Source organism: Talpa occidentalis, unplaced genomic scaffold (genome assembly GCF_014898055.3).
Source record: "Talpa occidentalis isolate TD23 unplaced genomic scaffold, MPIMG_talOcc4v2.1 talOcc4.2, whole genome shotgun sequence".
Taxonomy (NCBI): domain Eukaryota; kingdom Metazoa; phylum Chordata; class Mammalia; order Eulipotyphla; family Talpidae; genus Talpa; species Talpa occidentalis.
In genome coordinates this window covers 56,534,835-56,558,520 of record NW_023602073.1, presented here as the reverse complement: position 1 = coordinate 56,558,520, position 23,686 = coordinate 56,534,835, and the positions used below count along the sequence as shown (strand labels likewise).

Genomic DNA, 23,686 nt, shown 5'->3' with positions numbered 1-23,686 from the left:
GCTGGAAGCTTAGTGTTTTGCCAAGCATCAGGGAAGAAGAGTGGAGAGGTGCCTTTGAAGCTCACAGGATTAGGGATCTGCCATGGTGCTGACCCTGGACATTGGGCCACTTGACTTGGGGTGCCCTAAGCCTGGCAGAGGTTAAGGTGGAGTTTCACCCCACACCACTCTAGGCAGCCTTGAATGAAACATTGGCCTCCTGGTGGAATGTGGACCGGCCCCTCTCAGGGTCCTCAGATGCTGTTAGTCTGGGAGCCAGAAGCTGAGCATATGCACCCCTGTGCTCCGCCTGTGTGAGCGTTGTCATAGCCAGGCAGGCGTGGGGACTGCTGGCCAGACCTGGGGCCACCTGAGAATAGTCAGGCTCTAAACATGTGAGTGCTCATGAACACACGTGCATGCACATGCTGAAACACAGGTGCACACAGATACGCACGGGCCTTGCTGAAATGCCTGCCCTCAGATGTCCACTTGGCGCCCTCCTTTATCTCCTTGGGGTTTGGCTCAAATGTCATCTTGTCTTCCCCAGCCACTCTCTCTCCTTTTTCCTCCTGAACCCTTGTCCCCATCTGTCATCTTCCTGTCTGCCTCCTGCCTCCATCTAGCGTGGGAGGCCACAGGGCAGGTGTCACCCATCTATCCCCAGCACTCAGAGCTGTGCCTGGCGGGCTGCTGGCGCTCGGTGACTGCCGGCAGGAGGAGTAAGTGAATGAGCCTCTGTGCACTCGAGTGCTTGGGGCATGAGCTCCAGCTCTTGCTCACGTGCGCACACGTGCACACACACAATGCACTTGGCATTCATCTTCATTGTTGCTTAAGCCCGGAAGCAGCTTTTGTCTTCCGCCCACGTGGTCTGGACCCCCTTGTCACTCCAGAAATGAGAGTGGGGGGGGTTATTCATGCTCCCTCCTCCTCAGTCACCAGCCTGTAAGCATGAGGCTCTTTGGGTGACAACTTCAGACACTGTGTGACACTCAGAGGTGTCCCAGGGTGTCTCCCAGGATGCAGTGGGTGTTGACGTGTTGGTGGTGGGATGAGTCCAGTGCCTTCCCTAACTCCCCTTGTGACCTTGCCTAGCACAGCGGCGGGCCTTAGAATGCCTGTTGAATTGACAAGTAGATCAAGCATCCATACCTGGAAGACATCCTAAGAGCCTCTGGAGCAGCCTGATTCCATGCTGTGGGAGGTTTGAACAGCATCTCTAGAGGAGGAGGGCTCAGGGAGGGCTGCCTGGAGGAGGTGACTTTTGAATTGAACCTTGATGCACAGGGGAGATTGAGATGTAGGGAGATGAGATCATGGGCTCTGTGGGCAGAGGAAGACAGGCAGAGAGGAAAGTACAGGGCAGCTGGATGGACCTGGAGGAGGGAGGCTGCTGTCAGGTGCTGCTGGTATCTGGGTTCTTAACACTTGCCCCATGAGGGCACAACAGCAGTTTTGGTGTCCCCAGCACCTAGAACGGGAGGTGTGTAGTAGTGTGTTGGGTGACAGGAGGAAGGAGGCAGAGATGGAGGAGCTGGCATAGGGGTGGGCCTGGCTGCCTCCCTCCCCTCTTGCACTGCTGTTGTGAGGAGAGGAACACTCTCTGAGGAGAATGTTAATCGAGCCCCCCCTCCCCTCTGACTGGGCTGCTGAGACAGCGGAGCGGAGGAGACAGCAGAGCTCCCTCAGGCCAGATGTCAGAGCCTCCCTGTCCATGGCGGCCCCAGCCCCCAGCGTGGCCCACCCTTCCCCTCGCCACTCCAGGCTAGGGTGCCCTGGAGGGGGAGAACCTTGGGGGCCTGTTCTCTTTTTTGGTGAGCACTGGGCAGAGGGGGGTGTTGGGGGTGTGCTCACCAAGCACAGCACTGACTAGGGGAGAGCTGGGCATGGGAGGAGGAGGAGAGGGGAGCCCTGGGAGGAAATGGAAATGAGTCTGAGCGCTGCAAGGGAGAGATTGGGGGGCAGAGGGGGCTAACTCAGGTGAGAGCTGATCCCAGTGCCTCAGAGTCTGCACATGACATTTACACCCTCACGAGACGTGATTGTGACCCTTCTCATTTTATAACTGAGGAAACCGAGGCGTGGAGAGGTGAAGCAACTGGCTCCAAGGTTCCCAGTGGGCTGTGGCAGAGCTGGGAATTAAACCCCAACAGTTCTGCTCCCAAATCTCTACTTGAAACCATCCCCTGTGGGGGTGGGGTAGGAGGAGCTGGCAGACTGGAGGTGGGGAGAGGGTGCTGGATTATCTCCTGGACTCTGTGCAGGAGGCTGTCCCCCACACCCCCGCCATCTCAAGGCGGGGGCCCCGATCCAGGGTCTCAGGAATGGTTGGGGGCAGAGCAGAGGTCCACCTGGGCTCCTGAAATCAGGGTGGGGCTCTCCTGCAGGGACCCGCTACAGGAAAGGGCGGCTGTGCTGAGGTGGGCACCTGGGCTGCACTTCAGGGCACAGGCTGGGGCTGAAGGCAGCCAAGCAAGGCTGGGCTCAGGGTAGGCGGGGCTCTCGGTGTCCATCTGTCAAAAGCTGCCCCTGCCCCACACCAAATACATGAAGGTGGCCTGGGGAGGTAAGGGGTGGTGTGGAAGGAGGGATGGGGGTTGACGAGAAGTCCCCCTATATGAGCCTCACCATCCTGTCCTTTCTGTCACCAGCCCTGAGACCTCCCTGGCTCTCTTGCTCCTCTGCCTTTTGACTCTGGGCTCCAAGTTAGGAGAAACATCAGAAGCAGCAGACAAGCCTCTACTAATTAGGAGAGTGAATTTTAGCGTGTGATGAGCGCCCCTTGCTGAGGACCAGGCAGAGAGAGGTGCCCAGCAAACAGACTAACCCAGGGGCCTGGTGCCTGCAGGCTGGGGAGAGGAGGGCAGTGCTCACCGTGGGGGCACCACCCTCTCTCGCTCCCAATTCAGGGCACTTCTGTTAGGAAGGATGGCCCTGGGACAACATTCATTTTGCTTTATTACTAAAAAATTTTTAAAATATTGGCATTTCAGACACATATAGAAGTTCAACAACTAGGGCAATGAGCCCTCGAGTACTCACCACTCAGCAGTTGTGCTCGGCCAGTTATTTCTTCTTCCACAGGCAACCGTGATTCTTTTGAAGCAAATCCCAGATTGCACCTGTCACTTCTTCCCTAAATATTTCAGCACACATCTCTAAATCAGGGGATCTCTATAGGGACAGTTTTGCCCCTGGGATATTTGGCAACATCTGGAGACAGTTTTGGGAAGGCATGTGCTGTTGGCATCTAGTGGGTGGCTACAGGGATGCTGCTAAATAAACATCTTATAATGCACAAGACAGCCCCCCCCTTACAAATAACAATACTCCCCCCAAGTGTCGTTAGTGCTGAGGATGAGAAACTGCCCTGAGAGATAGACTCTTGCAAGTCAACCAACTGCAACTATATCATCACCAGACTTTAGCAACGACAATACTTTAAAATTAATCATCAGATGTGTTCGCAGAGTCCTTATTTTAGGGGTGCTATTTTCCTGCCGAGTGCTCTCCAAGGCCAAGAGGACTGGGCTTGTTTTTGGACTCTGCTGACACAGGCAGCAAAGACAACGTGTGCGCTGGTGCAGATTTAAGTGTGGTTTGTTTTCTAAACAGGTGCTCTATTTACCTGTGGTCCTATGTGCTAAGTGAACCAAGTATCAGGTGAACGGCCCCTCCTGACTCTCCTTTGGTGCACAGCCTGCAGAGTATTCGCTTCCTCCCCCTCACACTGAGCAGGGGCTGCTCCTGCTCCTGCAGAGATTCTGCGGCTTTGTTGCCACTGCTTTTACCTGTGTCTTGGGGAAGCCGGAGCAGTACAGTGGAAGCCTGCTGCTTCTGTTGGTGTTCCTCGAATGGCTGCAGCTTCCCTTAGCAATCCCTTCCTGATGGACATGTAGGTTGTTTCCAAAGTCTGCTATTACAAGCAGTGTAGTTTTTACCCTTTTACATAATCAGCAAGAACTCCAAGCTGAGGGCTGGGGAGTTCACCCCAAGTGCTGGGAAAATCTGGGAAACCAGTTATGTTTCCAAATCCTCTCCTTTCCCCCTTAAGTACCCAGAGACTTGGGCTTTCCCCTGGAGTGCTGAGCCATGCCCTTTTCCTAATGTGCATCCTCAGTGAAAGCCCCCCCTCTTCAGCGCCCACCCCCATTCCTGGGGATAGGCCTAGGTGGGAAGGCAACTGCTGGTCTGGGGCTGCCCCAATCTTCTTACCTCTGCAACATTTCCCGCCCTCGGTTGCCACAGATATTGAAGTTTTGGCTACAAGTTTCTTGGCCAAGATTGAATCTTAAGGATTCCTTGGCGGGATAAATCTTAGGCTTGACGTCAGCCAGATGAGCATGCTCACCCTTCACCCTGTCACCCAGGATGAGGGTCGCGCTGAGGGCACACAGGACGGGTATGTGTCGGTGACTGAGAACGGGATTAGAGACCACGGGACTCTGACCAGCTTTGGGGGCACCTAGGCGGAGGGACAGCCCTCCAAGGGGGACCCTAGTGTGTGCAGGGTTGGGGAATAGGGGGAGGTGCATGAGGGTCCACATGCCCTGTCAAAGTCCTGTGAGGACGACACTAGTTGTCCACTGCAGGAGGAGGGGAAGCTGAAGGGCTCCAAGCCTCCCCTTTGCCTGGGGGGGGAGGGCAGGTGTGGGCTGTGGGACAGGAAGGTATTCTCTGCCTGGGGGAGCCACAGTCTGCAGTAGAGAGATTGTGGGGCCTGGGCAGGCTGCTTCTTGGGGCCTGTGTCCCAGGCTATGGTGAGAGGGACTTCCTGGAGGTGTCCCCACCCTTTACTCTGGCCTCCTGAGACTGGGGGCAGGGAATCTAGAACCCCAGGCTGGGGGCAGAGTCTGCGGGGTGGTGACAAGAGGAGCTTGCCTGGGGCCTCCCTGGTGGTGGAAGGGATTAAGCACAGCACTGTGAAGCTGTCCACAGCCTCTGCAGCGTGGGTTTGATCCCCGGCCAGGGAGCTACTCACATGGCGCAGCAGACCTCTCCTGTCTCGCCCACTGCTCCCTTTAGCAGTGTATTTCAGTCAGTCTGGGTGTCTCTGGTAAATCCTCTCATCCCCTGCACCTCTGGCCTGTACCCCAGTTCTTATATGCAGAAATAAATAAAAACAAAAAAAGAGGAGCTGCCTGGGTATAGGGGATGGCCCAAAGGACCCTTTAGGGTCCCTCTCCTCACCCTTGTGCTCACCCCACCCCCAGGAGGTATCATCTTACTCACCTGGGGGTTTTCACTGGCTGGGATCTTCAGCTCTTCATTCTAAATCAGGGCACCCAGAGGCTCCGTGTGTGTGTGTGTGTGTGTGTGTGTGTGTGTGTGTGTGTGTTCCCCTGGGTGTGTAGGTATGTGTTGTTGGGGGGCCCCCAGCCACAGGACCCCTGCGAGGCTGACTGGGAAACCTGATTGGGGAGGTGGCCTTGGTGCTGACCTGCCTGCTGGTCACTTCTCAACCTGAGGCCAGCCTCACCCCTGCGAGGAGTGGGAGTGGGGGGCAGGCGGAGGGACAGCCTCAAGGAGTGCTGGGCAGAGATGGAAGCAGGAGGCAGCAGGACCCTCAGGGGCTGGAGCCAGGGGCAGGACTGTGCCCAACCCCTCTGGGCCTTGGTTTCCTTCCCTGTCAAGTAGACTAGGATCTGTCCAGCCCAGATCTCAGGACCTCCCTCGGGATGAAAGGAGACAGTGCCTGTGGGCAGGGCTGGGTGGTCCCAGGGCTACGGGGGTGGGAGGGAGGAGGTGTATATAGGGGCACTGGGCTGGCTGGGCAGGGTGGGTTGTGCCAGCCACTCCCATCAGCAGCCCCTCTTGCCTCCAGATCCCCCAGATCAGCTACGCCTCCACAGCCCCCGACCTGAGCGACAACAGCCGCTACGACTTCTTCTCCCGAGTGGTGCCCTCGGACACATACCAGGCCCAGGCCATGGTGGACATCGTGCGTGCCCTCAAGTGGAACTATGTGGCCACGCTGGCCTCGGAGGGCAGCTATGGAGAGAGCGGCGTAGAGGCCTTCATCCAGAAGTCCCGCGAGGACGGTGAGTCAGGTGCCTGCCTGCAGGGTCCTGCTGGGCACTGGGGATTCACAGTTGCCAGGTCATGCTGTGGGTTCTGCCTCTCCCTGGAGCACTGGGCATTGGCTGTGGCCTTGCTGGTGGCTGGGTGACTCCTGGGGGCCGGGGGTGGTTGTGAATGATCTTTGTAGACCTGGCCAGGCAGAGAGAAGGACTGTGACTATTGCCCGTGTGGCATGTTCTCGGGCAGAGAGGAGGGGGTGGAGGTGGCCTTGTTTAAGGGAGTCCTCCAGCCCAGGAGACTGGCGGCCATCTGTTTGGTGGGAGTGAGGGGCAGGCAGCGGGAGTCACATCTCCCATGAGTGGGGCCTGTGCTGCTGGCTTCAGTGAAGTAGGGACCCCATGGGTGGGATTTGAGGAACTTAGGGAAAGCAACTTATTCTCCTGAGGCCTCCCCTACTTACCACGTGCTACCTTTCTTCCATTGAGCCCTACACTCCCTTAATTGCTGTCCTCAGAAGCTGCAGTGATAAAGCTTTTAGGTACAGCGAGTGCTAAGAGGCTAACAGATATCACAGGTTGGCACTTTGACTGGTCCTTAGCTTGGGTCTCTGAGCAGGGCAATTCTGCTGGCCCTGCTGAGGGAGGGCAGTCTGTGCAGGGCTGTGGTCATGGGCGCCTAGGGCAGCAGGTCGGCATTGGGGTGGCTCTGCCTGGGTTGACTGAGCCTCGCCAAGAGGGGGTGGCTCACCGAGGGTCATGGGGTGGAGGGAGGTGGTGCTGTGTGTGTGGAGAAACTGGGAGGCCCCCTGCCTCCTCCCTGCAGACTGCCCTGTGCCCCTCTCCTGGCCTCTCCCAAGGCCCCATCACTAAACAGCTCACTATGATGCCCTCGACCTTGGGGGATGGCATCTATATTTATACCAGTATAACTCTGGGACTCTAATTGCTTTTCCTAAGGACCACAGTGTCCAGAGGTTGGCGTTTTGGTAACACCCTGCGGGCATAATCCTGCTATAAATCTCAGATAAGCCCCTTTAATTGTACAGCCGGAGCTGCTTGGAGCTGCTGCTCGGCCTGCTTGGTGTCTGCGCAGTGGAGAGGGCGGCAGGGCAGCAGGACTGCGGAAGTGGGGCAGGCTGACTGATGGCTGCGGATCCAGGCCACTCCCCACCCCCCAGGCAGGAGGAACACCCACTCCTACCTCCAGGCAGGCTGTTGGCAGTACACTAGACCCCCATGGCAGTGTGGGACCCCTGGTGTCACAGCACCCCCCCACCCCCGGCTGCCCATGTGTCCTGTCCTCTTCTGCTCAGACGTGGGCCTGTCTCTGGGTTGGTCCTCCCAACCCTGCTCTTCTGGTTCCTCTCCTCCTCAATAACCTGAGTCCTTTCCTAAACAACCCACTGCCTTTCTGTTTAAGGTGTCGCCTCTGCAGGATTTGGGGCCAGCTGTGCTGAGTGGTGGGGAGGGCAGAAAGCCTGGCATCTAGTGTTCAATCCCTGGTCTAAGGGACTTAGAAGCCACTCCAGTCCTGCAATCCTTCCTGTGTGCCGGCATGTGTGAGTGCCTGCTTTATGCTGTGGACCTGGAGGGATACCCCTCCCTACCCTGGGAGGCAGGTGCCCTCATTTCACAGGGTAGGCCCAGAGAGAGCAAATAATAACTGGGTACCTGGTCATACAGCAAGTTAGAGGTGGAAAAGGGACTTGAACCCAGGCAGTCTGGCCCCAGGATGAGAGGTCTTAACTGCATTTGTATTGTGTCTACTCTGTCATTTGTTCCTATTTCCCACTGCATTCGCTGAGGCCCGAGCAGCCCAGCCCTATGCAAGGGATAGGGGTATGACACACACACACACACACACACACACACACACACACACACACACACACACGGCCTTAAGTAACATGAGCTCACATTTTAAGAGTGGGAGAGGCAAGGGATTGGAGTGAGGTTGGACACTGTGTTTTAGTTGAAGCTAAGTCTGTTGTTTGAATTTTCTACAAGCATCTGATCAGGCATAGGGTAGTTAAAAAAAAGAGTCTATTTGAGTTGCTTAAAAAGACTTTTAGAAAAATAAGATAACTAGCTACTTTGCCAGGGCCTCTAGCTCGGGGGCACTCCTGCCCTGGCAGAGGTTTCCCCTCAAAGTGCTGCTGACCCGATGCTCCATCCCATCACTGAGGACCTGGCCTCCACCCAGCTGGACCTTCTGCGCCCCCAGGCCCTCCTGCTGCCCCTATGCAGGCATGCAGCCCTGGGGCCCTGGCTCGGCCTGCCCTGGCTCGACCTGCCCTCCTCTGTGGGCAGCTAGGTCTCCCTGCCCCGCCTGATAAGTGGAATTTGATTTGGAGGAACGTCTTTAGGCGGGTGAAAAGAAAAGGAGAGAGAAAGCCGCGCTCCAGCTGGCCAAATTGAAATCAGAATTGAGCGGCCAGTAGAAAGAGGCCGCTGTACCTTGTAGCCTAATCCCTGTGAAAGATTAAAGATGTCTTTGGCCGTATATTGTATTGATTTGTCCTCTGAAGTATAAATCATCTGTGCGTTGCTCAGAGGAGCGCTTGGAAGCAGAGTGGGGCTGGGACGGGTGTGGAGGGCAGGCTCGCGGTCTCAGGGTGCTCATCAGAGCTGCAGGGAGCATGGCCAGCAAGTTCTGGGTGCCCCTGTGTGCCAGCTACTGGTGCAGCCTGCCGGGGAGCATAATTATGCCCATTCTGTAGATGAGGAAACTGAGCCCACAGAGCATGGTCACTTTCCCAGGGCCATCCAGCCAGATGTGGAGGCACTAAGACCGGAACCCAGTTTTGTCCTCTGGGCAGATTGCTCCTGGGTCGCACCCACCACTGACTGGGTTGTTGGCACAGGGCTTAAAGGAGCTGTGGCACCCAATTTCCCAGCCCCCCTCAGTACCATGCCCCCCACTGCATTCGCTCAGTCATGTGGTTTATGGCCTAGCGGGTCCTGTAGCCCTTGACCGAGCCCTACCAACCCTGTGCCAGGCACCCACCTGCCCACGCAGGAATTTGGGTGACAACACTGGGCCTGGTGATTTTGTCCCCTTTTTACAGATGGGGGAACTGAGGCTCAGAGGGGTGAAGTGGTTTGTTCAGTCTTACACACAAGGTGTCAGAACAGGATTTGGAACCAGACCATCAGACGCTGCCCTTCTATCCCATGCACCCTGCCTCCGGGCCCACATCGCAGAGGCTCCAGTAGACAGGATGGCTCTGACTTCACTGTGTCTGGCTGTGTGGTCCTGGGAAGGTCACTCAGCCTCTCTGGCTTTTACTTTCCTTATCTGTGAAATGGGAATAAATTGTTGTTGTTAGGATGAAGTGTATGCCTGGCCCATGGAGGGGGGAGCTCAGGAACTCACTGGAGGGCAATTGTTAGGGGTCCTGCTGCCCAGGCCCCAGGCTTTCCTGTTGCCTGGCCATTTCAGGGGAGGCTGAGGGCCCTGACCAAGACTGAAACCGTGTCCAGGGACAGGGGTAGACCCAAAGCCACAGACATCCTCACAGGACTATCTCACAGGACAGCTGGGGGTGTAGAGAGGGCAGTAAGTGGGTTCCACAGATGTCCAGGGAAGGACCTGTGTGCTTGTATGGGGGGGAGGGGTGCACAAGTGAATTCCTAGACCTGCCTCTGTGGGGTGTGTGTGCGCAGGCCTGTGTGCCTGTGCTGCTTTACGAGGTATCTGGTATAGTTCCCCATCTGTATGTGTGTACGCACCCTTGTGCCTCTGGCTGCAGCCAGGATTCCCTCCGCCCTGCCTGGTGGAGGCTGCCCAAGGGAAAGGCAGAAGGGCAAGCGCGTGGCCAGGGCTGGAATTAGGCATGCAGAGCAGGCCGCTGCTGGGCTCTGGAGATAATGCTAATGAGTCACCGGTGGGAGCGACAGGCCTGAGGGGGTGGCTTAGATGTAGCCCTGCCCTCAGCACCTGTCCTAAAGCCTTGGACACTCTCGGGGCTTAGGGGTTGGGGCCATAAACTTGTATCTCCCTACAGCCTTTCCTATCTGTGGGGCCCCCAGTGTACTGGTGCTCCATTTCACAGATGAGGAAAACCAAGTTAAAGAGCCTGCCTGATGTTGCCCAGAAGTGTCAAGTGTCGGAGCCCATGTTCCTGTGTGTGACAGAAGATGGGGTGATGCTAGTAGGCAACGTTTATGGACTCCTCTTCGGTGGGGAGGGGAGGCTTCTGCTCCCCTGGGCACATCCAGACCTGCGCTTCTAGGGTAGGAATAAGTTGACTTCTTCAGATGTAGCAGGAATGGGTCTGGGGCCTCAGGCCTGCTACTAAGAGGACATCTTGTCCCAGATGCAGTGGGAAGTCCTGAAGTCACATCTCACGGCTGTGTCCTCGTGTCCCCCATTGATATTCCAGAGGCGTGGGTGAGTCAAGCTGTTGCTGGTCTGACCTCCAGCTCCAGCTCCCAGGGCTGAGTGTCAGACTTGCATTCAGATGGCCCCGTCGGCTCAGCGGCACGGGCAGCGATTGGCAGGGCTGGCAGCTGGAGGCCCATGGCTGGGGCGCCTCCTTATCCTCTGGCTGTGTGACAACTGTGGGCTCATCTTCTTTCGCTGTAAATGGAACACTTGCCTCCTGAGGGGATGAGGGGATTTGGTCACCTGGAAAGAGCACCAGGGCCTGGCACTGCTCATGTTCCTGGGGGACCAGAGAGGCGAGATTAGGCTCAGAAAACTCCCAAGGTCCAGAGGGTGGACACTTAAAGTATCCATTCCCCTTTCTGTTGCTTCACTCTCACCTCCCCGACCTCAGCTCTCACTCTTCACTGCTCTTCTAACATCCAGGTGTGAGCCCACCTCAGGGCCTTTGCACTGACTGGTCCCTCTGCCTGGAAAGACTTTTCCCCAGATAACCATGTAGCCCTCAGTGCATTCAAGTGTCTTCCCAAGTGTCCCCTCTTTCAGAGAGGCCTTCTAAGAGACACCATTGTCTCTAAATTAGCCTCTTCACCAGCTCATTTCTCTCCATCCCCTGTATTATGCTCTATTTTTCTTTCTAGCACTTGATGAGCTATTTTTTTGGCTTATGGTCCACAAAGACAGAGAGGATTTTTTGCCTATTTTGTTCTCTCCTGCATCTCCAGCATCTAGTACACCCTGGCACATACTAGTTACTCAATAAAAGTTTGCTGTTGACTGAACTCCAGCTCCCAACTACTCACTTGTTAATCCTCTTCTCACGCCTGGGTCTGAGGGGTTTTGCTCTCAGCCTACACACGGCCAAACTCAGGCTGCAGAGCACGGGTATCTTGAGTTAAATCAGGCTGCTGGGGACCCCAGACTTCCTCCCTACAGAGCTCCCCATCTGTCACCCTGGTCTGCTGGCTCACCTAGGACAGAGATCCTTTCTTAGAGGTGGAAGGCAGCTGTGTCAGAGTGAAATACGGGCCCTCGCTTCCTCTCCTTTCTCACTCCAGTATCCTGGGGTGCTGCCTGCTCTCGGAGCTGAAAGGGGAAGATGCTCAGCCTTCCATGCCCAGCTGGCCTGGGCTTGATAGGTTTGTTTCACATCTACTGGGTGCCCAGCCATTGTGTGAGGGGAGGAGACGGGGGGCATGGGAGGAGTGGCATGCAGCAGCGTGCCCTGCATACAGGAGGTGCTCCTTAGAGTGAGCCTGTGCTGATGCCTGTGCTCCAGGGCTGCTGGGGGCTCCAGCCCAGCAAGACAGGCAGTCCAGCTGGGCTTGGCAGAGGGGTCCTGGAAAAGAGGCGAGGGAGGAAAGGGTACACCAGGTGGGGGAACAGCATGAGTGAGAGCTTGGAGGTAGGAGTGGACAAGGCAGATGGGACCCCAGTGAGGGAGCTGGCCTGGTCCTAGATAGCAGTCATGAGATGGGGACCAGTACGAGAGGGGATAGAGTGGAGTTCTTATTGGATGAGCATCTTCCCCTTTCTATATTTAAAATTTTTTGGCACTTGGGGTCGTGCCTACCTGCCCTAGGGAGTGTTAACACACACCACCTCCACCTGCCATGTCCAAACTGCTCAGGGCCCTGGGGGGTCACTGTCCAACCAGCCCGGTGCCAGCACTCACCACGTCTTCCACACACAGAGTTGCTCTTGTGGGGAGGGAGTGTGATCTTGCCCTGGGCTCGCCCCAGTCACACTTGCCCCAGAGCCTGTGGAGCAAGCTTTCCCGCTGCCTCTGCCACCTCACTGTGGTCTCCTTGCGGCTGGGGAGGGACAGGACCCCCTCAACTCCATGCCCCTCACCTTCTCTTGCACACAGATGTTTGTAGAATGACAAATGAGCGAGCAGATGAGCAGCCCTGTCCCTCGGGCACATCGCTGCCTTCTGGGGCCTCCTCTCGCCTATACTAGGTGGGGTACAGCAGCTCCTCCCCAGGGTCCAGCTCTGACATGTGTGGGCCCTGGACAGGGCCCCTGATGCCTGGTGTCCTCATAAGCAAAGGCTCATCGTGGTTCATTCTCCATGATTCTGGCCCATGGTGCACATCCTTAGACATTCACTGAAAACTACTTACTTAGGCTGCTTCTCTCAGAAGGAATAACCCTCTGCACCTGAAGGAGTGGGTGACAAATGGTGGCACTTCAGGACTGGGTCTCTTGCTTCAGAAAGTATCAGCGCCAATTGCATGGGGATGCAGCCCGGCCATATAACCCTCTCCCATCACTCAGATGGGATGTGCTTGAAATTAGCAGCAGGTGAGCTGGAAGCAGAGAGGGGTCCTGCCACTGCCTTTAGCTTGGTGTACATGAGAGCATCTTGTAGCGTCCTCTTTGGGGAAGGCCTCTGGACTCTCCCTCCAGCTGACTCTTGGAGTGAGGGCGCAGGAACCTGGCAGCTGGCACCCAGCAGGCCTACCCACGGACTAGGCGTTCTCCATGCATTCCTCAAGGGTGTGGGATGGAAGCGGGCCCTATCTCAGGGCAGTCCCCACCATTCTAGCTCAGTAGCCAGCCCACTCTGAACTTGAGACCTGAACTTGAACTTAGTTGTGTCTTCTGCTTCCCTGGTCTGCGCCCCGTCATTGTCCCCTGTCCCCCGCCCCGTCACTCTACTGTGGGTGGAAATTAAGTGAAGCTGGCATACGTGTTCCCTGCTGAGCCCAGGAGGCCCATCAAACACCAGCTGGGTCTCCTGACTGGCTCTTGGAGATTGGCAAGGTGCTGCCGGTTATTGCCAGGTCAATCTCTGTCCCGCTATGAAGATGGACCCAGCACTCACCTGGCCCACCACAGGGACTTCGCCTGTCCACTCTGATTTCACCGCCACTCTCTCCTGTGGCAGGCACTGGTGCAGCTCCATTTTGTGAGTCCCCAGGGTTGGGTATCATCGGGACACTCTTCCTGCTCTCTCCCACTGCGTGCGCTCTGGCCTGTCACAGCGCAACACACTCCCATCCGCATTCGGCTTTGAGCTTGACGGGAATGACAGGAAGAGGAAGGTGTTAGGTGCTGAGCCCTTTTTGCTCTGAATTTGCATCCCTTCCCTCTTGGGCAGGAAGCAACATCTTCTTTTACCAGCCCCTTTTGTGGAACATGTTTGAAGATTTCTTTGGGTTTTAAGAGTTTTCCTGTGCTGGTTGCAGCCCCTTGTGGCTTTAGCTTTCTGAATCCTATTCTACCCCTGATGACACAGTGGAGTGGAGTAGTTATGAGCCTGGATGAGGCTCTGCCAGAACGAGCTGTGCCACCTTGGACAGCCACTTAGGTCTCTGGGCCTCATTTCCACCTGGTGAAATGGGCATGTGAAGAGTCCCTCCCTTATAGGCTGTGTGAGCATTGAATGCAGTAATGCGTGCATGTCTGGGCACCACACTACACACCAAGCTATTGAAGGGCCAGGTGTCAACAGATGGGCCGTGAGGCAGGGGACCCTGGGCTGGGAGTCAGGCTAAGTTCTAGTCCTGACTCTGTCTCTGGGCGGCTGTGTGATGCTCAGTTGGTCACGAGCCCTCTTTTTTTTTTTTTTTGTGGGACCCTCGCTGGTGGCCGGGGATCGAACTGGTGCCGCAGAGGCTGCGGGCAGCCTCGCAACCCAGCGCTCAACCGCTGCGCCACCAGGGGAGGCCCTCACAATCCCTCTTTGAGCCTCAGCTTCATCACTAAAATGCAGGTGAAAGGGTCATGGGGCTTCTGATCCCCTATCACATCCCCTCTCTTTGCATCCCGCACACATCTCTATTTCTCTGTCTTTGCCGCATGGAAGTCAGGTACCGTGGGGTGGCCTTTGACTTCTGGTGTCTATATCCTTGGGCCCAAACCTGAGCCACAAAGTAGACACATCCACAAAACCTGTTTTCTTAACTCCATATTCTTTGGTTTCATTACCACTGGACCTTCTGACAAGTAAATCTGATTTGAACCCCATTTTCTTCAGGTTCATTTTCTTGCCCTTGTTTCTTCCTTTTCCCTTGCCCTGGGCCTCTTTATCTGGATTCTGTCCTCACCATGGCAGGCTGCCACGGGTGAGAGATCCCTTCCATTTTGTTGAAATGCAAGTGGCAGAAAGCATTGACCTGTTCTTCTTCCTCCACTTCCTCTCACCTCAACCCCTAGTCCAGTTTTGGCTTTGACCTCCAGGAAGCCCTCTTCACCTGTTTTTTGACAATTGGATTTCACATTGCTTTCTTATTTGAGGTGGAGTCCCTAGCCCAAGCCCCAAGCCCCAAGCCCCCCACTCTGAGCTCCTTGGAAATGCAGATAAAGCAAGTCCCCTCCCCCTTATTCTTTGCAGCTCTGGAAGGACTCTGTAAGCTCACCATTTTCTTCCCTCTCCATCCTGATGCTTCCTGCTGCTGGTGTATGGGGCTGCTAGGTATCCTGTGGGGAGGGTTCCTGTCTCAGCCCTATCCCCTACTCCTATGTGACCTTAGGCAAGTCCCTTCCCCTCCTTGGACTATCTGTAAACCCATGAAGGGGCTGTGGGCCTTCTTCAAGGGGCTGCATGCTGAGGGATATCCAAAGCCATTTTATTTTGCCTTGTATTCTCCAGGTCCACCTACCCAGTGATCTTCTCAGAACCTTTGAACCTGAACAGGTTCTGCCTTCTGCACATACCTCCAGTCAGTCTGGCCTGTGTGAAGACCCCAAACCTCCTTTGTTTTAATTTATGTACTTTTAGGGAATACTCATTAACCATCCTTACTGAGCCCAGCCTCAGCCTTGGCCTTTGCATGGCAGCCCTGAGAATTGTCCCCATTTACAGAGGAGGTGACCAGCCTTCCAAATCACACAGAGCCTGCTCCATGGGGAGTGGCTGATGAGAAGTGGGGGCATTGTTCTGCTCTTTAGCCCTTATATCTTTCACCTCTGCACAGTAATTCATTCATTTCCTGAATTAGTATTTATTTAACACCTATTGTGTGCCAGACCTTGGACTAGGGCACTGGGACCCTAGCAGTGCACTAGACAGATAAAGATCCCTGACCTTGTGAGCTCACTTTTGGGGAGAAGACCAGAGGTAGCTTATAATAAATAAGTAATATGTCATTATATAATTTCAGATAGGAGCTGGTGGGCATTGTTGTGAAGAAGAATCAAGTGTAAGTGGACAGAGAGGGGCAGATAGAGTAGACTGTTTAATTCAAGGTGGCTAGGAAAGACCTTACAGGTGGCCAGGAAAGACCTTTCTGCAGAGGGGACATAAGAGCAGACTCCTGAATGCATGAAAGAGTGAGCTTTGTGGAGATCTGGGGGAAGAGCACCCCAGGCAGAGGAATGAGCAAGTGCAAAGAACTTGAAGTGGGAATCTGCCTGGCAATGGGGCAATAGCCAAGAGGCAGAATAGCCAAGAGAAGATAAGATGAGTGAAGGAGAGAGAGAAAAAGCAAGGGTAGAGGGGTGGTGGTAGGGGGGTTATCATGTAGGGCCTCTAGGTCACTGTGAGAACTTTGGCTTTTGCTCTGAGTGAAATGGGAGCCAGGGAAAGGCTGAGCTGAAGAGGGAAGTAAAGGGACTGGGACTTAATAGTATCCTTCTAACTGGCAGGAGGGCCAGTGGAGGAGAAGGCTGTTTCTGTGCAAGTGAGAAGTGATGGTGGCTTGGGTTGAGGGTGGTGGGAAAGGACAGATTTGGGGTATATTTTGAAGCTCTGTCCCGTAGGCCTTGCTCCCTAGCTGCCTGTAGGCAGAGGGCCGGGATGTTCTTCAGCACCATGGATAGCGGCATCCTCGCCAGCCATTGGGGAAGCCCTGCTTGACTCTGGCCCCCAGCAAACAAACCTCCAGTCTCTGGCCACTGAGTGGAGCCTCATATGTAATGTGCACATCCTTTCCCCTTGATTTTGTTGTCAATTTCCTTTTTAGCCAAATACGCTTATTTCTGGGCACTGCTGTGAATCCTTTTTGGGATGAGGCAGGTCTGAATGCAATTATATAGCTGGGATGATAGGTTTGGAAGCAGTTGTCTCCAGAAATCTCTGCATCTCGTGAAACTGTTATTGCAAGAAGAGGGAGACCAATGAAGGGGAGCTTTCTTGGGAGGAGGGAGGATGATGGGAAGAGAGCCTTGAATAACTGGTAAACCTGTCCCTGGAGAGCCTGAGGGTATTCTGGGGAGAGGCACTGCCTGACTGAATTTGGTTCTTCATGATGTCTTCTTTCTGGGAGAGAGGAGGGGAGTCGGCATTCCTGGAGCAACAGCAGGTCTAAGAGAGGGTGGTGTGCAACCCATGGCAGAAAGTGCTACCCCTCAGGCCTGCCACGGACTTGCAGGTGGCTTTGGACAAGCCAGTGTTCCACTCCAGCTCTTGGTTTCTCTACCTGTAAAATGGGACACTTTTAAAAATGTCTGGTTTCAGGTGACAAAAACAGGTGAATAAGCCATCAGAAAGGCCAAGAAATCGTTGGAGTGGAGGAGAGGCTGCCTCTGAGGCCCAAGGCTCCACTTGGCTTCTTTCTGGTTGGGGTTTTTCCTCTTCCCATTGTGAGCATCCTCTTCTTTCTCTCCAACTTGCACAGTGTATTATCTCCATGCCCCATTTTGCTCTAGACAGAACGATCATATGGATATTCTATGCAAATTCTCATTTTTAATGAGCCAGAAGGAAAGCTAACGACCATCTTGCAGACGTCTTGGGGCCCCAGGGAGGCCTTGGGATGGGGAAGGAAGCAGGACAAAGTGACAGGCAAGAGGAGAGAGGAAGGAGGGAGGAGAATGAAAATGGAGGGGGGTATGGCAGAGGCTCCGAAGGGTGGAGGGAGGGGAGAACATGGGCCCATTTATTGTCTATCAGAGTCTCCCTTCCTGCCCATTTTACAGATAGGGAAACAGGCTCAGAGAGAGGAGGCAACTTGCTGGTACCCCAAAAAGTGGGAGAGAAAGGTAGAAAGGCAGAAGAGAGGGAGGAGAGGGACTGGAGAACGGGGAGACTCCGATTTGTGGGTTTGGTTCCTTATCTGTGCAGTGGTCATATTACCTAAGGTGTGAGCTGATTGGGAGAAGCTAATGAGAATATATGCAAAAATTATTTTTTTTCACAATTTGCGGGGCATGGGATGATGGAGTGGGATATGCGTGTATGTGTGTGGGAGAGAGTTTGTGCAAGCATGCACACAAGCTGGAGAGCAGGGCAGGGAGTGAGGGAAGACAGCAAGGCGGGGGCAGAAGGACAGGGCCTGGGAATGGGACCAAGAGACTAATAGATAGTAGACCAGCTCTTAATTAAATTAGTCTGTTCATTCATTCATTCATTTGTTTATTCTTTCTTTCATTCCTCAACATCTACCAGCTGCTGCATAGATGGATGTCAGCTCGATGAGGGCAGGGTCTTGTCTGTCCTTTCATGGCTATACCCATAGCATCTAGAATGGAGTCTGGTATTGGAGTTGGGGGAGGGTGCTTAGTAAATTGTTGCTGAGTCAGTGAATACAATGCCTGGCAGTGTGCCTAGAAGTTGGCTGGTGGGCACAGAGGCATGTAGTTCAATAATTTCCATTCACTGTTCTAAGTTTGGTGATTGAGACATTGGGATTTTTATGGGTACCCAGAGAAGAAGGAGCCTCGGGGCATCTATGAGGGCTTCCTAGAGGGGAGGGCCTGAGTTGGAGCTTCAAGAATGGACAGGAGCAGCTTGAAGAGGGGAGAGTCTTGGAAGGGGAATTGGGCACAAGCAGAGGGAATAGTCTGAGCAAAGACTGGGAGAGAAACACCCTGGTGCTTGCTGGAAACTGCAGCACTATTGGAGCGTCAGATGATGCTGCAGGGTCTCAGGCTGCTGAGGCGCTGGGCTTTGCCCCAGGGAGGTGAGTCAGTGAAGGTGCGGGGGAGGGCAGTTCTGGTGGAACGTTGGAGAGCCAGGCTGGGTGGCCTGAGGTTCTATGCGCGTGTGGGGCTCTGGTCTGGAAAGATGGTGTGGGCAGGATTGGGGGTGCACAGCGGGTTAGGGCCTGAGGGATCCCCTGGCTACTGCCAGGTGAGGCTGGACTTACCTACGTGGGGCTCCGGAGCCAGCCCAACGAGGGCGCAGGCTGCACATGTGTGAATATGTGCTGGGCTACCTTGGGCAGGTCACAGTCCTCTGTTCCCTGGTTTAGATCAGAAAGGAGCTTTCAACTCTGGGGCATTTAAAAGTCAGTACAAATATGCAAATGACGTAGGTTCCTACTCACATTTGGTGCCATTCCCGTGATGTCCTTTGTGCTGCAGCAGGAGACTATCCCAGCACTGACAAACTGTCCCACCCAAATGCCTGCTGTAGCACCACCCTCTCCCACATCTCTGGAGAGCAGGAAGGAGGGGGGGTCTGCTGAGCTCCCCTCCCCCAGCTCCCCAGCTGCATGCCCTCTGGAGGCCCACTCAAGGCTGCTCCTCAAGGTTGATCCAATTCTGGAACCCCCTTTCTGTTCTGTCCTTCCCTGGTTCCCGTCTCTCCACTCCCATATCTGGCCAAACAGGCCCCCTGCCTGCCCCAACAGCAGTAGGAGAGCCTGCGGCAGTTTGTTTTGTGGAGTGAGCACTTCTCCAGCATGGGGGGTGGAGCACATCTGGGGCTCAGCCCCTGGTCTTTGTCCATCAGCTCTACTAATCTGAGTCCCAGGCAGCCCAGCACCTCAAGAAAGCCTCTCATGGTAGACTGGGTCAGACTGGTGTCTGTTGCTGTCTCACCTCGGGAGGCAGTTGCCCTGCCACCATCCTACACCAAAGCTGATTTCTGGAGCACACTCACATCCACAGTCTCCATTCTCCCTGGGTGTGTGTGTGTGGGGGGGTGTCAGCAGCCCCATTTTCTGACTGAGCAAGCAGAGACCTAGTGGGGTGAAGTCTATTTACCAGGTGAACTCAGGCCTCCGTTGTCTGCATTTCCTGCTGTTCTACCATGGAAAGGGTCAGCTTGCAGGCATGAGAGCTGAGCTCTTTGCCATTTCTCCCCCTGCCCTGACCTGAAGAGGAGGAGGTGAGGGCTGGTGTGGGAGAGGGTCCAGGAGGACTTCATTACCCAATGCCTGTTTGTGGCAGGTTGCGGGGGTACTGAGCCTGCCACTGGCGGGGAGACATGCTTGGCCTGCCTGGGTAATTACATCTCAACATTTCATTTTGCTTGTCAGTTTCCACTTCCTGGGGATGTGGGCTCCTAAATATTTTATCCCAGGCTGCAGCCGCCTGCTCCTTTCTGGCCAAACCGCAGGCCCAGCTGCCCAGCTGCTGGCCCCTAACCCCGGCCCCTCCCTGCCTGACTGAGTCTGGTGCCTGCTGCAGGGTGGAGCTGGCCAGAGGTCTCATCTCCACGCCCCGCTCCCACACAGGTGTCTTTGCCACTAGCCCAGGGCTGGCTTCTCCCAAAGGATCTGGGGTGGAAAGGCCAGGGAGACAGCATTGCTAGAAATGAAACACAGCTCCACCAATGTTGGCTGAGCTCCTACTGTGTGCTTGGCAGTCTGCTGGAAACTGGGATATACACAGACTCTCCTTAAAGGGGCTGATGGAGGAAACTGACAATAATATTCCAGTCAGAGCAAACATCTGTTGAGTACTGTGTGCCAGGCACTGTTCTAAGAACCTCGCATTTATTGACACACTTATTCTTCATGCTTTATTATGAGGAGAGGAGGCCCAGAGAGGTAGGTAACTTGTCCAAAGTCACACAGCTCAGCAATACCTGATCTGGCATCTGAGGCTGGCCCCCTGGCTCCAGCCCTCATACCCAGGAGCACAGCACAGCAAAACTGACCACAGCATGGGCAGAGGAAGGCACGTGCCGGAGGAGAGGCCTGTGACAAGAGCCATGTGAGCAGGGCTGAGTTCCAACTGGGTAGAGGATCTGGGGTGTGTTATGGGGAAAGAGGAGGAGACATTGGGTCTCTGCACTGGATGGGGCTGGGCTGATGCAGAAACATGAAGGGTATTTCGGCAGAGACCACCGCAGACAGAGGCTGAAGGGTGGAAGTTTTCACTGGGTGGGACGTGGCCCTGCCGTGGTGGAGCATAGGCTTGTGAGGCTGAGAAAGGGGTTAACACTCTATGTGACCTTATCCCCCAGGGGTGTCATTGGAACTGGGGGCATATGGGGAAGAGTTAGGGTCTTGTTCTATAAAAGGCTTCTTGCCAGGGGACTCTGAACTAACTCTAGCAGTCCTGGGTCTGGATGCCAGCTGGCCCCTGACTTGCTGTGTGACCTTGGACAGATTCTCTTCCATCTCTGAACCAGCTTAGGATTCCTCAGATGAATGCTGGGCCTGCTCTCTGAAGACCTGGGGCCCCGGGCAGGGGCAGGGATCTCCTAAGGGGGTATTGGGCTAGAGACAGGCCGAGAACTAGCTGTCTCTGCTCTGCCCTCCCTTATTCTTCTGCCACCTGCCTCCAAACACCTTCACTTCCTTTTCTTTCTTTTTTTTCTTTCTGCCTTTCTCGCTTCAAAGGTGTTTTGCCTAAATGGGTTTGTGTTAAGATATTAGGTCGATCACTCAGCAAATTCCCTCTGCTCGGAGCTCAGAGCTGAACGCCATGAATAATGCAACTCTGAACTCCGCTGCTGCCCAGCAGCCTCCTGGGGAGGGGACAGCAGCGCTCAGCTCAGAGCCACTGAACCCCACAGCTGCACTGACTGGCCCCCCAGCCTGCATCCCTTCCTCCCCCAGCTTCCCCCCCCAGGCTCTGGGCCTGTCCACAGGTGATCCCACTAATCCTCACAACACCCTGGACCTTGGCATGTCTCGGGGTGGGGATAATGCCATCCCATTTTACAGATGTGGAAGTGGAGGTTCAGAGAGGTTGGTGATGTGGCTTTTATTGTGAAGCAAATAGGTGATTGAGATGGGACATAGTTCCCATCTGTGCCCAGACCTAGGCCCACTCCCAGAGGCTGTATGCCCTGCACCCCCAAATCTAGCCCTGTTCTCCACAGGGGCAGGGCTGGGTGAGGTGGGGCCTGGAGGCAGAGGGAAAGGGCTTCAGCGGAAAGACAGGGCTTTGTCTCAGTGGGGCACGTGAGGCTGCTGGATAATGAGTTGTGGGTGACAGAAGTGCTGTTCCCCTCCCTCCTGTCTCTAACCCACCCCATTAGCACTCTCCAGTCAGGTGCCCTCTGAAGCAGTGGCAATGGGAAGGTGTTAATGCTGTTGGCAGCTTCAAGGAGGTAGGTGACCTGAGCTGGCCCACGGGCAGCCTCCTGGGGCTTTAGTAGGAGGGGGTTTAAGGTAAATTGAGTTTTCACTGGGGAGGCCTCGAGGTGGTTGGGCCTGAGGGGTGTGGTGTTATGTGAGGCGGGACTGTGTGAGGGGAGCATGATGGCTCTGCTGCTGGTGGTCGGATTATCGTGCGTCTGTGTGGGGTCAAGTCTGTGTCTGGTGTTTGTGTGATTGTGTGCTGTGTGTGACTGCTGTATGTGTGTCTGTGGAGTATACTCATGACTGTGTGACTCTGAATGTGTGTCGGTGTGACTGTGAGGTTACGTCTGTCTTTGTGGGGGGTGTGTGTGTGTGTGTGTGTGAGACGTGTGGTATATGTGAGTATGTGGGGCTGGGTGGCTGGGTGGCTGGCTGAAGTTAGATTTGGGGTCACCCACATGACTGGTATGTGTTTACACAACTTGTGTGCCAACGTACACAGGTTTGTGACTGTGAGGGATGTGACTGGGGGAGTTTGGGTGTGGTGAGTGTGGTTGTGTGAGGCTGTGGGTTACAGTACAAGCTGGGTTTGTGTGAGGTGTGACCATGTGGCCATAAGTACATCTTGTGACTGTGAGGTTGTGGGGGCTGACGTTGCGTTTGTGCTGTGATGGGGTGGGGGATGGGGTGGGACTGTGTGTCTAAGGGCGGTTTTGGTGGCTTGTGACTTAAGCGATTTTGTGTCATCGCATATGGGAGAATTTCAGGACAGAAAGGATCTGTGTCCTGCCCTGGACAGCCCCTGGGCCTCTGGGGTGCTCTGCCCACCATCCCCTCCCCTGGCACAATTCTTAGTCTAGCCTGTACTCCTGACCCTTACCAGCAGCGCTACCTTACCAGCTTGGGGTCTTGACCTGAACTAGGGGATGGGGCCACGTCCTTCCACTCCTGCCCTCCTGCCTTGAGTCCCACCTCCACTAGGCTTTGTCCACAACACCCCGGAGGCGTTGGCTCCAGAAGGCCAGCCCTGGCCTTCACAAACACCATCGCTTTTGACCCTCACTCCACTCCACCAAGTAGAATTTCTTTAAGTCCTTCCCATTTCACAATGGGAAGCCTGAGGCTCAGAGGGCCTGAGTGACTTGTCTGAAGTCACACAGCCAGGGAGTGGTGGAGCCAGCACCCTGACTCAGGCTGCAGGGGTGGGGAAGCCGAATGTAGGTGCAATAGTCATGCTTTGGTGGGGTGCATGGGGAGACCTCCAGGCCAGAAATGAGAGTGACTGCCCCCCTCATTGTCCCTCAATCCCTGGCTGGTCCTGGTTCCAGCCAAACCTCTGGCATTGGGCCCACCGCCCCCTGTGGGTGGAGGCCCCTGGCTCTAGCAGGAAGCGTGAATACTCTACTTCACACCTTTCTCTGCTGGTCTAGCTGTCTTCAGGCCCCAGGCCCTTGGGGTGCCCCCAATTTGCATAGCTATCTTTACTTTCCTTCACTTGTTCTTTTGCACATGTGTTTCCTAAGCATTTATAGCAAAGAATTTTCATCTAGGTAGAGAATAGGACGATGCCCAGACCATGAATGTGCTTGGAGCTCAGGCAAGTCCCATGGGGCAGCTGCTGTGTGTGGATTGTCTAGCATGAAGGAAGCGCCCACCTGAGCATACAGACCCGCCGACATGTAGGTGGTGGCTCTGAGGGGAGGCAGGGAGGCTCCTGGGGGAGGTGGGAGGGCTTGAACAGGTGCAGACGCCCGGGGGTTCCTACAGATCTCCTGCCCTGAGCCCATGTTGGCAGCTCCTGTCAAGCTACTCCTCCTGCCCTGGTCAGCTGGTGCTCAGTGGCTCACTTACCCAGCAACCCAGGTTGCTGTCTGTTTTGAGTGGGCACAGCAGGCATGCTGGGTCCGGGTAGGTCCTCAGGGACAGACAGACCCCTGGAGATAACTCAGGCCCAGTAAGGAAGGGCTGCAGGGGGAAGCCAGAGGGTCACTGCTCAGTGCCAGGCAGGGGCATTCTGGCTGAGGGAGAAGCCTCTGCAGTGGCACATGTGGGAGCAGGTGTTAGATGGCGGATTCTGGACGGGGGAAGGCTGGATGTTGTGGGCCTGAGGGGATGCCTCTGTCTCTGTCTCTCTCTTTCACACACAC

At 55.1% G+C, this 23,686-nt stretch overlaps 1 protein-coding gene across 1 annotated transcript in view; it reads left to right on the top strand.

The window, feature by feature from the left end:
- GRM4 (glutamate metabotropic receptor 4) overlaps positions 1-23,686 on the top strand; it is a 100,597-nt gene that overhangs the window by 33,089 nt on the left and 43,822 nt on the right. Inside the window, exon 2 of the mRNA XM_037520867.2 lies at positions 5,807-6,023. Coding sequence (XP_037376764.1) covers positions 5,807-6,023 — 217 coding nt within the window. The remainder of the gene's footprint in view (positions 1-5,806; positions 6,024-23,686) is intronic.